At 40.4% G+C, this 14,609-nt stretch overlaps 1 protein-coding gene across 3 annotated transcripts in view; it reads left to right on the plus strand.

Moving 5' to 3' along the window:
• Stpg2 (sperm-tail PG-rich repeat containing 2) overlaps positions 1–14,609 on the plus strand; it is a 524,919-nt gene that overhangs the window by 119,558 nt on the left and 390,752 nt on the right. For all 3 annotated transcript variants that reach the window (XM_017591047.3, XM_008761520.4, NM_001100993.1), the window contains exons 9-10: positions 948–1,111; positions 9,285–9,377. In XM_017591047.3, the coding sequence (XP_017446536.1) occupies positions 948–1,111; positions 9,285–9,377 (257 nt within the window). The remainder of the gene's footprint in view (positions 1–947; positions 1,112–9,284; positions 9,378–14,609) is intronic.

Below are 14,609 nucleotides of genomic sequence, written 5' to 3' on the forward strand. Positions count from 1 at the left end.
CCAGGAGAGGCAGCCTCTGTTGCAGTGCAGACCTCAGCATATTGGAGAGGCCAGGAGTTGGCGTGACCACCAAAGACAGAGGGATGTGTGGAGTGGAGCTGTGTGCACTGGAGGAGCAGGGCAGGAGAGGCGGAGTTTCCTCCTTCCCATCAAGAACATTGTAAGTTCCTGAGGTCACTGAGCTCACTACATTTGTCTCAATCTGACTATTCCGTCCTGGTTACTTTTGGCTAATGTTTCAATCATTGCAACAGAAGACAAACTAGGACCCTAGGAAAAATTAGAGCATGTCTCATTAGGGAAGGAGTTAGAAAGCCTTAGTAGTTGAGGGGAGAAGGTTTAGTTAACTTAGGCTGTGAAAAATTACTACGGAAGGAATAATTTCCTTTGGTCGCTTTGCTTTGATGTTGTAAAGGTTCAGGGTATTGTCTCTGGGGAAGAAAGTAGCTACTGCCGTTCTCAGTATGTTTCTTCTCAGCACATTTGAGATTTCTTCTGTCAGCGATTTCCTGGAGTGGTCACTACAGCTCAGCATGGCTTATGGCTTACAAATGATGCCACACTGCCAGTTTTCTTTTACACTGGCAATCACTGTCATTACAAAGTTTTGGAACAGTTCCATAATTTAAAATTTCTCACATGCACCCTTGGCATTAATGTCCCATTCTTGTCCCCAGGCACCTTCTGAGCCTGCCTTTTTTAAGCTTTATAGTTTCATGTAAGTCGAATCATTTAGAATGTTGTCACTGCTTTCTCTGCATGCTTCTGACACCCACTCATATTTGCTCTTTAACTTTTAAAGCGATTGATAAGTTTTAAAAAGTGCCTATACTATATAGCCAGAAATATATGGGCCTCCTTCTAAAAAGTTTACTGAATGTTACTGAGTTAAAAAAAGTTCTCAAAGGCGTGCTTATTCTTATATATAATGTTCTTTATAATTTTAGGTCCTGGTTTTTATGATATCTCAACCAACATTGTAAAAGCACAGGTTAAAAAACCCCACTTGAAGAAAAAAATGAAAACTGGATTTGGTTCTTCTGTGCCTCGAGCTCTGTTCGCAGTTCAGGAAAAAGCCTTCGCTGGCCCTGGGCCCAGTGATTATCAGGTGGTAGGTTACTAGCAAGACATTCATGTGTTTATTTTATTTTATTTATTATGTAGTAACACAATTGCTAAGCAAATATGGTGAGCTATTCTTTTTTTTTTCTTTTTTTGGTTCTTTTTTTCGGAGCTGGGGACCGAACCCAGGGCCTTGCGCTTCCTAGGCAAGCGCTCTACCACTGAGCTAAGTCCCCGGCCCCATGGTGAGCTATTCTTACTGCTATATTCTATGTGTCATGAAAAGTAGAAGACTGATCACACTCCGCAGATGAATGACAGAAGCATGAAAACAAACACCGTACAAACCGAAGTTCTGGAGATCACAGACATCACATCTGACAAAAGACTGCAGCAAAGCTGTGTTCAAGGGGAGGAGGTCAGGAAAGAGAGGCCTCATAGCTTCAGACAAAGCAATGGACATATTTGGTACAGAATCGTTGAGGTTTAGGGAGAATTAACCAGAGGGCCAGTTTAAAAATGCTGTTTTCTAAGAAGAAGTTCTTCGTGGGTAAGGCAAGCAGTAGGGTTCAGTAGATGAGAATGGGAGCTTGAAATTTTGATTCAGTGGAGGGAATAGTTTATTAATTAGCTTTTGGCTTAGGACAGACATAGGGAATATAATTTTATAATATATAATTATATAATATCACAGATTACACAGAAGTATGTATAATGTAATTGTATTATATAACTATAATATAATTTATAATCTTTTTTTTAGTATAAACTCACTGGAAATGGTACTGGGTTATATCCTGGCATTTTAAACAGTGTGTGTGTGTGTGTGTGTGTGTGTGTGTGTGTGTGTGTGTGTTCACATGCCATGGGGTGTCTGTGAGGGCCAGAGCATAACTTCCATGGGCGAGTTTTCTACCTGAACCATGTAGGCTCTTGAGATGTACTTAAGCCTCAGCCTTATCAGCCGATGTCTTTCCCCATTGAGCCATCTCCTTGGCCACAAGTGACATTCTGCTTCATCACTCAGGATTTATTTTGACACTTGGAAAAGAGAAGGCATAAATGACTTAGAAACAAGTGAAAACTCACATCTCATTTTTTAATTGGATAGTTTATATATTTACATTTCCAATGTTATCCCCTTTCCCGGTTTCCCCCTCTCCCATCCTCCCTCTCCCTGGTTCTATGAGGATGCGCCTTTTCCCACCCACTCACTCCCACCTCAACACATTGGCAATCCCCTACACTGGGGAAACAAGACTTCGCAGGACCAAGGGCTTCTCCTCCTCCTATTGATGCCAGACAATGCCATCCTCTGCTACATATGCAGCTGGAGTTATGGGTCCCTCCATGTGTACTCTTTGGTTCGTGGTTGAGTCCCTGGGAATTCTGGGAAGGGTTCTGGTTGGTTGATATTGTTGTTCTTTCTATGGGGTTGCAAACCCCTTCAGCTCCTTCAGTCCTTCTCCTAACTCCTCCATTGGGGTCCCTGTTCTCACTCCAATGGTGACCTGCAAGCGTCCTCATCTGTATCAGTAAGGCTCTGGCAGAGCCTCTCAGGAGACATTCATTCATATCAGGCTCCTGTCAGCAAGCACTTCTTGGCATCAGCAATAGAGACTGGGTTTGGTGGCTGCATATGGAATGGATCCCCAAGTGGGGCAGTCTTTGGATGACCTTTCCTTCAGTCTCTGCTCCACTCTTTGTCTTTGTATTTCCTCCTGTGAGTATGTTGTTCTCTCTTCTAAGAGGTACTGAAGCATCCACACTTAGGTTTTCCTTCTTCTTGAGCTTCATACAGTCTGTGAATCATATTTTGGGTATTCGGAGCTTTTGGGCTAATATCTACTTATCTGTGAGAGCATACCATGTATGTTCTTTTGTGACTTGGTTACCTCACTCAGGATGATATTTTCCAGTTCCCTCCATTGGCCTATGAGTGCTTTGCACATATTGACATTAGCCGTCTACCAGATCATACTCTATTTTGATGACTGACTTTAGAACACCGTGTCTGACTTTCAGAGTATTACAATGTGAAATGGCTACTTTGCAGAAATTGTTTCCTAAGCTGTGCGTCATTGCATTGTGTCTAAGGACATTTAAAAATCTTGCAATTAAGCTGGAATCAGATTTTGCAAGTATTTACTATGTACACTATGATTAAGACGAAGCATCAGCACTAACAGGGGAACAAACCAGAATATAATGTGCTTAGCGATTTAAAGGCAGGGATTATGTACGTGTTTAATTGAATGCTCCAAATTAAGTTTTGCATTTTATTGAACAGAAAACATATGATGAAACATTATATTTTTCAGCTAATTTTTGAAGCTTATTTTTTCAGACTCTCAGCATTTGTTCTCTATGTAAATATTTCATTGCTTTTGCACATTTTTTCACAGTTCCCTTTTCAGTATGATTTTATAGTAAACAACTTTTAAAGACATTATACCTTTGCCTCAGGCAGGGCTCATGCTGTCTGTCCATCGTAAGGGACGCAGGTCCCTTACACACATGCTTTCTTCCATAAGAAAGCTATTGTTGGCAGGTCTCCAGTGGTCCCACCTGTCTGGTCTCTCTGGTGCCCTCTGAACAAGGAGGATTGTCGCGGTCTGCTCACACATGCTGTGTCAGTAAGGGCAAAGCCCTTTGTCTCCAGTCCAGGAGCTCTGACTCCTGGGTCAGTGTCTAAAACTAGCTATACTTGCCAACTTTATAGACATTTCAATTTTATTTTATTTTTCTCCAAGCTCCTCCCACCTCCACAGCGTATCTGAAGGTCGTCACAATAGCTCTCTGCTCGTTGTCAACTTATATCCATTCATTTCACCAGTTTGTTAAAGAGTTGAGAAATGAACAAAAGTTAATTCACCCATGTCTGCCCTAGGGGGTTTTAGTCTTTTAATTGGCAGATTCTTTTAAGATTTGTAAACTTCATCTCAAACTTTTGTCTCATATATCTTTTCAATTTGATATAACCCTATTTTAATTATGACTATAAAATTAGCACAGCAAACCTTTGTTAGTGGTTTTGAGGCACCTGTCATGAATTTTAGTAGTTTTTAGAACATTTTGCTGTGCTTTGTGTAAAATGCACCACTAGTTCACTAGTTTTAGTTAACATTGTGTTTTCCTATCTGAGCCCCAGTGGCATCCTTTGACAATTGCTAGCCAATAAAAAAAAAAATCAGTCCTGCCGCGTCTTCAGCAACCCTAACTTAGAGTGTGTTACTCCGTCTTCAGTCACTGCCACATTCTAAATTAGGATATTTTAAACTCCTTGTGCTTCTCATCGGCGTCTGCTGCTGCTGAGTTGTAAGCTTGGCTTGTCAGAAGAGGCCCATGGTGCATGGATTTTGAATAATTCTTTGGATGTAAAAGCTTAGCTTGCTAGTTATTTTCCGTAGTTTAGCGATGCCGTTGTGTGGCTTCCCGTGAGAAGTGGGTTGTTGTGCTATGTGAACTGATGCTTTTGTGACTCCCGTCTGTGTCTCTGGTGTGATGGAGTGCTGCTTTCTCTTCGGTACATCTCTCTGAAATCTGCAGAGCTGTTGGTACATCTCTGCTCGCTCTGTGTTGTCCATTTGAAATAACTCTTGGCTGTGGTTTCTTCTTATATTTCTTATGCCCTATCCTTTCCTGCTTCTGGGATCCTGATACATAGGTATGTCAGACTGTATTTCATACTTTCAAGCTGTTGCACCTTTCCCCCCCTCGCCTTCATGTTTGGGCGTATAAATTTTTTGTTAGGAGAACCTGCAATTTTAAGTGTTTTTTTAATCCCTAAATGAAGCTATTGAATTATTTTTTTTTAAAAATTTATTTTCTTTTTTATTGAAAAATTCTATTCATACAATGTGGTCTAATAATGGCTTCTCCTCTCTCAGCTCCTCACAGATCCTTCCCACCTTTCCATATACTCAAGTCCCTGCCCTTTCTTATTTGCTCTCTCATTTTTAAATTGGTTATTTTATTTATTTACATTTCAAATGTTGGCCCCCTTCCTGGTTTCCCCTCTGCAAAACCCATATCCATATCCCATTTCCATGAGGGTGCTCCCCCACTGACCCAAGCGCTCACTCTAATGGTTAGCTGCAAGCAGCTGCCTCTGTGTTTGTCAGGCTCTGGCAGAACCTCACAGGGGACAGTTATACCAGGCCTCTGTCAGCAAGCACTTCTTGGCATCACCAGTAGTGTCTGGGTTTGGTGTCTGCACATGGGATGGATCCCCAGGTGGGGCAGTCTCTGGATGGCCTTTCTTTCAGTCTGCTCCACTCTTTGTCCTTGCACTTTCTTTAGACAGGAGCAATTCTGGGTTAAAATTTTTAAGATGGGTGAGTGGCCCCATGACTCAACTGGGGCTCTGACTAACCTCTGGGTATGATCTCTATAGGTTCTTGTTTCCCTTTGTTGGGTATTTCAGCTAACATCTTCCTGTTGGGTCCTGGGAGCCTCTTGCTTTCCTGGCATCGGGGACTTTCTGGTGGCTACCCCAGCTCCCTATCCCCCACTTTTCACAGCTCATTCCAAAAGATGCCCAATAAATCAGTATAAAACAAAACACAAGAAACACACACACACACACACACACACACACACACACACACACCCAAGCACACTCAATTTCACTTTCCTTAAATTTTGGACTTCTTTCTCTTATCATTATATATTGATTCCACAAACTAATGAGTTTCATTATACCATTCTCAAAATATATATTATGCATTTGATTCTTTGCATATTTCCCTTTGAGCATCTCTAGTCCCCTCTTCTTTGTTTCTGATGGTGTCCTCATGCTGACCCATAGTCTTCTTCTAATTTCAAGTTTTGTTTTAAAAGTGAATGTTGGAATATACATATATATATATATATATATATATATATATATATATATGTGAGAGAAAGCATGCAGCATTTGTGTCCATGGGCCAGGCAAGTTTATGGTAGAAGGAGATCTGTACCCCTCCATCGTGCCCTTCCTACAGCCCACCAGTGAGCCTCACTCCCAAACTGGTAGTAAGATTTTCTTTGATTATGATTATTATTGATATATGTTTATACACAATCACACATATTTAAGTACGGTCTCTTGAGACTAGTTTTGTTGTTTACGTATATATGGTTTCAGGACTGCCCACTTTGTATCGGACAACCCATAAAGGCATCATTCCCCAGGAGAGGTCAATCTCTGTCTCCCAGCAGTCATTAATTGTCTATAGTTCATTGTGTGGGGGTGGAGCCCTGCGATATTGTTCCCCCGTGTCAGCTTGCCTATCGACAGTGGCATCGATCCTGTCTTGTTTGTGTAGTTATTTCTAGGAGAGACCATCTCACATCCGACTCCCTGATATTCTAGCTCCTACAGTCTAGCTGCAGCTCCTCCCGTGGCATTCCTTAGACCATAGTTTCATGAGCTGTGACGTAGCTATATCATTGATGTCTGCATTGTAACCCCTTGTGGTTTCTGCAGTGGTCTCTGTTTGCTGTGAAGAGACACTTCTTCAGTTAGGTGTGATGCTACACTTACTTGTGTGTGTGAGGATAAGGTTAGCATGCAGTAAGGAATGTGAAGGTCTAGCTATGTGGAAATAGTTGACTATTTCCTAATGACTTTGCTAGCCCTGGAACCCGGTTAGGCTTTAATTCTAGGCATGATGTCCCAGCTGTTGAGTGGGCCTTACATCCACTTAGACGGCTGTTGATTACTACCAACATGTATGTGCGTGCCGTTTACTGCATCTTCCCATGCAGCTCAGCACCATGCTCATAGGTATTACATCTGGGCGAGATGATTAGTTGCTCCCTCCTCTGGTGGCTTGTACTGTGTAAGTTAGACTGAAGGGTATCCACCTTCAAGACAAGTTTTGTGTCCCGACTGAGCAGTGACTTCAGCTGTAAGAGTTTACCTTCAGCCGCTGAGATGCAACCAAAGGCCACATCAGTAGGGTGTATTGTCTAGGGAATCACTTGCGTTGCATTGCTCAGTGGTTCAAAAGTGTTTCTCATGCCTGGCCTTGGGGTTTTTGTTAGTGTGTGGGTCTCGTGGGGGACGTTGTCGGCTCAAGTATATATTCCACATTCGTCTGTTGATGGTTACTTTGGGTGATTCCATAACTCAGTATCGGGCTGCAGCAAACACTGCTGTGTTAGTACTTGTGTTGGCATGCTTACTGTGAGTCCTTTCCACAATGCTGAGGAGTATGTAGCTCCAGGCGAATCCTATGGAAATTGCAGTCTTAGGCATTTGAAGGAGCAGTTACAGTGATTTCAGAGTGGCTGTGTTAGTTGTTACTCCCAATGATAGTTTATAAGGCTCTTTCCTTTTGCTTGTGTCCTCGCCAGCGTTCATTGTTATTTGATTTCTTTTAGAAAGTCTTGTTCTATTTAAATCTTTCTCTACTCCCCCGCCCCCTTGTCTTGTTTGATTTCTTTGTAATTGCTCTATTGACTGGGATGATAGAAAAATGCTGATTCATTAATCATGTAAAATTTGTCTTTAATTTCTCTTTTATTTAAAGAATTTAGTAGTGCATTTGTTTGGACTACAGTTGTTTTTTTTTTTTTTTGTTTTTTTTGAGTTGGGAAATTCTTGGTGCTTCAGTTTCACTGACTGACGTATTTGTTGGAAATAGATACTTCTGACGTTCCCTGGATGTAATGCAAATACTTTAAGTTTTCATTGTTTGCTATAATGTTGGGTACAAGTCTATCACACACAGCCTACTGTCATGATGTGTGTTTTCTCTGTTCCCAGTGTTCAGGTCTTTTTAATTTAATTTATTTTTTTAATCACTGTACTGCTTAGTTTTCTTTTTCTTTTTTGTCATTTTGACGTAAACTGGGATTATTTCTAGGACTAACTTCAGCAATTTGGCTAAAGGAACAGGCAGTTTTACAGAAAGGATGTGTAAGAGATCTGGCTTTTTAGTAAATCAATGTTAACCTCAAAATGAGTAAAGAATTCATGTATCAGGCTATTACCCACCATGTGTCAAATTCTTAAATACTAAATAAAATATGAAGTTCTGAAGTGAAAACAGCGATGTGTATAAAAGATGAGAATATGCCTTTATCCATTTTTATACAGTTTAAATGAATAAGATGAGTAAATTAGATTAAATTAGAAATAGTACTTTACAGGGAATAATTAATTGTAAATTAAAATTTTAGATTACCTGTCTCTTCTAGTCTATTAATTTGCATCTTCAGTGCATGTGAGGGAATATCACATTAAAAGAATATTGATCATTTTGCTTAGGAAACATATTAGTTCAGAATTGCACCAAATTAAGTTAAAGTTTTAGCTAATATGCTTTATGTACTACTAATAAAGTGTTAACAAATCATGCTACTAAATTGAACACATAAAATTATAATTTTATATTGAGGTTACAGTGTACTCATAAGGCTGAAAAGTAATTGATTTATAAATACGACCTTTGAGTACAGCTAAAATTCATCCTAATTTATTTATTTTTATTTTTTAAATTATAGTATAATTACCTATTTCAACCCTTCATTTACTCCTTCCAAACTCTCTAATATTCCACTGCTTTCTCTTTCTCAAATTCATGGCCTCATTTTTCAATAATTGTTTTTACATGCATATGTGTATATGAATACATATATATTTTTCTAAATATGTAAGCACAACCTGCTTGGTCTGTTTAATGTTACTTTAATGTGTCTTTTCAGGGCTAATCATATGTTATTGGATAACCAATGCATGTGCTCTTTCCTAGAAACTCCTATTTCTCTGACTCTCAGCGTTCCTTAGTTGTTTGTAGTTCCTAGTGTGAGGGTGAGGCCCCCTGGGCTTTCCAGTGTGCACACCACCCTGTCCCCGTTGTTGCTGCTGTTCAGCTCACGTTTAGGCATCCAGTGTTGGTGTGACACAATGGGCATGATAGCTTCTGACACTTGTAGGAGACATAGTTAGTTGCATAACGACCTCCCTTATATATTTGACTAATGCATATCTGTTATACTTAGCTAGAGGCTTTAGAATCAACTGTTTCCACTGCATGGCTCATTGGATTTAAGTTTTTACTTCTACATCCTCTGTAAAAGCTTTAAATTTTGAATATCTGTCTGCTTTTACTGATGGAGGAATACTGACGAGCTTCATTGCAAGCTTACAGTTCTAGTGCTACTGACATCAATATTATAAACTGTGTACCCGTTACCTCTGTTTCAATGTGCTTTTTTGGGATTTACAGGTTAGAGGAATTCATGATGAATTACCTAACTTGATGAACAAATACGCTGCTTTCTTGTCAAGAGAAGAAAGAACTACACCAGTGCAAGAAATGGTAAGAAGACTCCCATAATCACACTTACCTGTACTTTTAGAAATGGAGCAGATTGTGTAATATAGGCTGTGTTACACTGCGGCCTTCGACAGAGACCTCGGTAATGTCTTTGACTAACTTAATACTCCCACATTGCTGCAAGGGACCATGTTACACGGAATGTGTAGAGTCAGCGAACAATATTACCAGGACATACATGAAAGCTGAACTTAATGTGTTGAATTTGAAATAGAAAGTTTACTTTAGATTCAACTCAGGTTTCTCAAAGTGGAATTTCTCCTTTATTTCCCTTTAATTGCATTTTGAGATCTAAGACTCACCAGTGATTCTTTAGTTCTATTAGCCAGTCTTAAAAATTGTGTTCATTTGAAAAATTCCTTACCAATTTTATAGGTAGCTTACACTGGATAGATGGAAGAAGTAAAACAAATAAAACTTAGGAATGATATTGACTGTTTTTTCAAATTGATTTTATTAAAAAGTTCTCAAAATAAAATAGTTTAAAAAGTGAGACCAATTGAGAATGTTGCCGTGGTCTGAGTGTCTCAGTGTGTATGAATTCATGTGCTCACATCTGAGTCCCCAAATGACAGCATTAAGTGAGGCCCACTGGGAAACAATGATGTCAGAAGGGCAGGAGCTCCTTGGCCCTTTGAGGGTATTACATCCAAGAGAAGCTGCCGATTGTGGGGAAACAAGCCCTTGTCAGCTGAGGAACCTGTGTGTGCCCTGATCTTGTCCTTTGCAGCCTCAGAACAGGAGAAGTAAATCGCTGTAGCTTAGAGCACTTTAGTGAGGCCCAAAGTAAGACAGTGGTTACAATGTATGTGTTTACGGCATCATTCAAATACTGTAGACATCAGATCATCTTTCAAACATACTGTTAACGACACATTGGTAAAATGGGATCATCAACCAGCATTCAAAACATAGGCACACCTCCGAAGCACGGCCCTGCTGAAATGAAACCTAAGTCAGAGAGGGCAGAGCTATTTTATAACCTTTTAGGTGGCAAAGTCACAGTTCATAAGCAGGATGAACGACATTAAGGAAGAAACAGAAACAATAATTATTAACTCTACTTGTGAATTTTTAGGAAATCATAGGAATTTGGTGACTAATATTCAGAAATGATTTTTTTAGGCATTAATTGGACTTATGAGGTAGGATCAAAATGAACATCATGCCATATGAAATTCTTTTGTAATTATGGGTTCAAAACATTGTCCCACCCCTAGATGAAGAGTGACAGGAAGTCAATGGCTGCTGAGAGGGAGGGTCAGTCACCGCCAAGGGATAAACTCCCACAAAGGTTGTCTGATCCCAAGTGGTCAAACCTGCACACATTTGTATACAAGCAAAGCTAACCAATTCAGTGGGTCATATATACTTGTGTACACATTTATACATTTGAGTAGACATGTAAAGTAATAATTAGGGAAGAGGTCGTGAATTTGGTAGTAGGGGGACAGGAGCTGGAGAAGTGTGAGAGAGAAGAAGTTATGATACAAAACTCAAAAAATACTATTTAAAAATAAAGACAGTTTAAGAGTCACGTAGCACAGTGGCTCTCAAGTTTCCTAATGCTGTGACCCTTTAATACAGTTCCTCATGTTGTGGTGATCCCCAACCATAAAATTACTTCTGTGCTACTTCATAACTCCAATTGTGACTATTATGAATCACATGTAAATATACAATATGCAGGATAGCTGATATGTGACTCCAAAGAGGTCATGACCCCACAGATTAAGAAACACTGAATTCTAGTGGCTCCCGAATCTGTGGTTGATTTTCCTGCTTATTCAGTACGTGGACTCGGTTAGTTTGCTTATTTCTTCATCTTGGAGAGTTTTAGCACTGAGCTTGTCTTCAGTGGCTCATAGTTGTATATACACAGTGAAACATGCCAGAAGTAATCCGAGATCGAAATGAGGACGGTGATGGTTGTAGATGCTCAGCCTAGGGAGCGACACTCTTAGAAGGTGTGGCCCTGTTGGAATAGGTGTGTCACTGTGGGTGTGGGCTTTAAGACCCTCACCCTAGCTGCCTGGAAGTCAGTCTTCTGCTAGCAGCCTTCAGATGAAGATGTAGAACTCTCAGCTCTTCCTGCACCATGCCTGCCTGGATGCTGCCATGTTTCTGCCTTGATGATGATGGACTGAACCTCTGAAACCTGTAAGCCAGCCCCAATTAAATGTTGTCCTTTCAAGACTTGCCTTGCTCACAGTGTCTGTTCACAGGAGTAAAACCCTAACTAAGACAAGGACTGGGTTTAGAATGGCTTTAGTATTATGCCTGCCATATTATCGCAGGCAGTGGGACCCACACTGCTGTCTCTTGGGCACCACAGGAGTGCACACATGTGTCTGCTTTACTGCAGTAGAGATGCTGTGGCTGAGCTCTCTGAGAGAGGGCTCCACTCTTCACCCCCTTACCCCGGATGTTGTTGTTCTCTATCTTTGTAGATGGGAACTTCTTTTTAGTATGGTCTTCATAATTTTTTAAAATTTCTTTTACTTTTTTTGAGATTTTTTATGTAATTCCATTATTTCCCACTTCCCTTTCCTCCCTCCAAACTCTCCTATATTCCCAATATTGTTCTCTTTTAAGTACACAGCCTCCTCTTTTATTAATTGTTGTTACATGCATCTGTACATATGTGTAAGCACATAAATCCCTAAATACATATGTAACCAATTTAGCTTATCTGTATGTTTTACATCTAATTAATTAATTAATTTGTGTGTGTGTGTGTGTGTGTGTGTGTGCTTGCGTGCACATAGGTCAGAGAACAATTAGTGGGAATTGGTTTCCGATTTCCATCCTGTGGGTTTTGAGGAACTGAAGTTGGTCTCCTCTCCAGTCCCTTTGTGTTGTCTTTTAGGTGTCAAACACTTATTAGTAAAATGTAAATGTAGAGGAAATTACTTTAGTCAACAAAACACTGTTTTATATCTCCTCTATAAATGACAGGAGTATGAAGTATATGCATATACAAGAAAGGATTCAAATTACTACTTTCAAAACAGATTTGAAATAACCTCTTGTATGTCTGAAACAATGGAATTTATACGAAAATTTCACCTCAAAATAAAAATATTAGAAATTTACTTTATCTCTCTCTTCATACACATACACACATGCACACACACACATGCGTGCACACACACACACACACACACACACAAAAACACATCGTAGGATGCTATAAGTTTTCAAGTATTTTAAGATGAACATAAAAAATTACCCAGACTATGGATTCAAATAAAGGAATATATATATATATATATGTATATATATATATATATTTTAGGTCTCGTTGAAATATTTACTATTTAAAAGACACAAACATGCTCTCTGCTCCCAGACCCGGTGAGAGAGAGACCCAACCGCCTGGTCAGGTGGGCACTCATGAGGCTGCAGAGCGGAAGAGACCACCAACACTGCTCACCCCTGCCCACATCCCTGGCCCAAGAGGAAACTGTATAAGGCCTCTGGGCTCCCGTGGGGGAGCGGCAGGACCCCTGCAGGAGACACCGCCGGACCCTGAAGGAAACAGACCGGATAAACAGTTCTCGGCACCCAAATCCCGTGGGAGGGAGAGCTAAACCTTCAGAGAGGCAGACAAGCCTGGGAAACCAGAAGAGACTGCTCCCTGCACACACATCTCGGACGCCAGAGGAAAAAGCCAAAGACCATCTGGAACCCTGGTGCACTGAAGCTCCCGGAAGGGGCAGAACAGGTCTTCCTGGTTGCTGCCGCTGCAGAGAGCCCCTGGGCAGCACCCCACGAGCAAACCTGAGCCTCGGGACCACAGGTAAGACCAAATTTTCTGCTGCAAGAAAGCTGCCTGGTGAACACAAGACACAGGCCCACAGGAACAGCTGAAGACCTGTAGAGAGGAAAAACTACACGCCCGAAAGCAGAACACTCTGTCCCCATAACTGACTGAAAGAGAGGAAAACAGGTCTACAGCACTCCTGACACACAGGCTTATAGGACAGTCTAGCCACTGTCAGAAATAGCAGAACAAAGTAACACTAGAGATAAGCTGATGGCGAGAGGCAAGCGCAGGAACCCAAGCAACAGAAACCAAGACTACATGCCATCATCGGAGCCCAATTCTCCCACCAAAACAAACATGGAATATCCAAACACACCAGAAAAGCAAGATCTAGTTTCAAAATCATTTTTGATCATGATGCTGGAGGACTTCAAGAAAGACATGAACACACTTAGGGAAACACAGGAAAACATTAATAAACAAGTAAAAGCCTACAGAGAGGAATCGCAAAAATCCCTGAAAGAATTCAAGGAAAACACAATCAAACAGTTGAAGGAATTAAAAATGGAAATAGAAGCAATCAAGAAAGAACACATGGAAACAACCCTGGATATAGAAAACCAAAAGAAGAGACAAGGAGCTGTAGATACAAGCTTCACCAACAGAATACAAGAGATGGAAGAGAGAATCTCAGGAGCAGAAGATTCCATAGAAATCATTGACTCAACTGTCAAAGATAATGTAAAGTGGAAAAAGCTACTGGTCCAAAACATACAGGAAATCCAGGACTCAATGAGAAGATCAAACCTAAGGATAATAGGTATAGAAGAGAGTGAAGACTCCCAGCTCAAAGGACCAGTAAATATCTTCAACAAAATCATAGAAGAAAACTTCCCTAACCTAAAAAAAGAGATACCCATAGACATACAAGAAGCCTACAGAACTCCAAATAGATTGGACCAGAAAAGAAACACCTCCCGTCACATAATTGTCAAAACACCAAACGCACAAAATAAAGAAAGAATATTAAAAGCAGTAAGGGAAAAAGGTCAAGTAACATATAAAGGGAGACCTATCAGAATCACACCAGACTTCTCGCCAGAAACTATGAAGGCCAGAAGATCCTGGACTGATGTCATACAGACCCTAAGAGAACACAAATGCCAGCCCAGGTTACTGTATCCAGCAAAACTCTCAATTAACATTGATGGAGAAACCAAGATATTCCATGACAAAACCAAATTTACACAATATCTTTCTACAAATCCAGCACTACAAAGGATAATAAATGGTAAAGCCCAACATAAGGAGGCAAGCTATACCCTAGAAGAAGCAAGAAACTAATCGTCTTGGCAACAAAACAAAGAGAATGAAAGCACACAAACATAACCTCACATCCAAATATGAATATAACGGGAAGCAAAAATCACTATTCCTTAATATCT

The sequence above is a fragment of the Rattus norvegicus genome, chromosome 2, assembly GCF_036323735.1.
Source record: "Rattus norvegicus strain BN/NHsdMcwi chromosome 2, GRCr8, whole genome shotgun sequence".
NCBI classification, from domain to species: domain Eukaryota; kingdom Metazoa; phylum Chordata; class Mammalia; order Rodentia; family Muridae; genus Rattus; species Rattus norvegicus.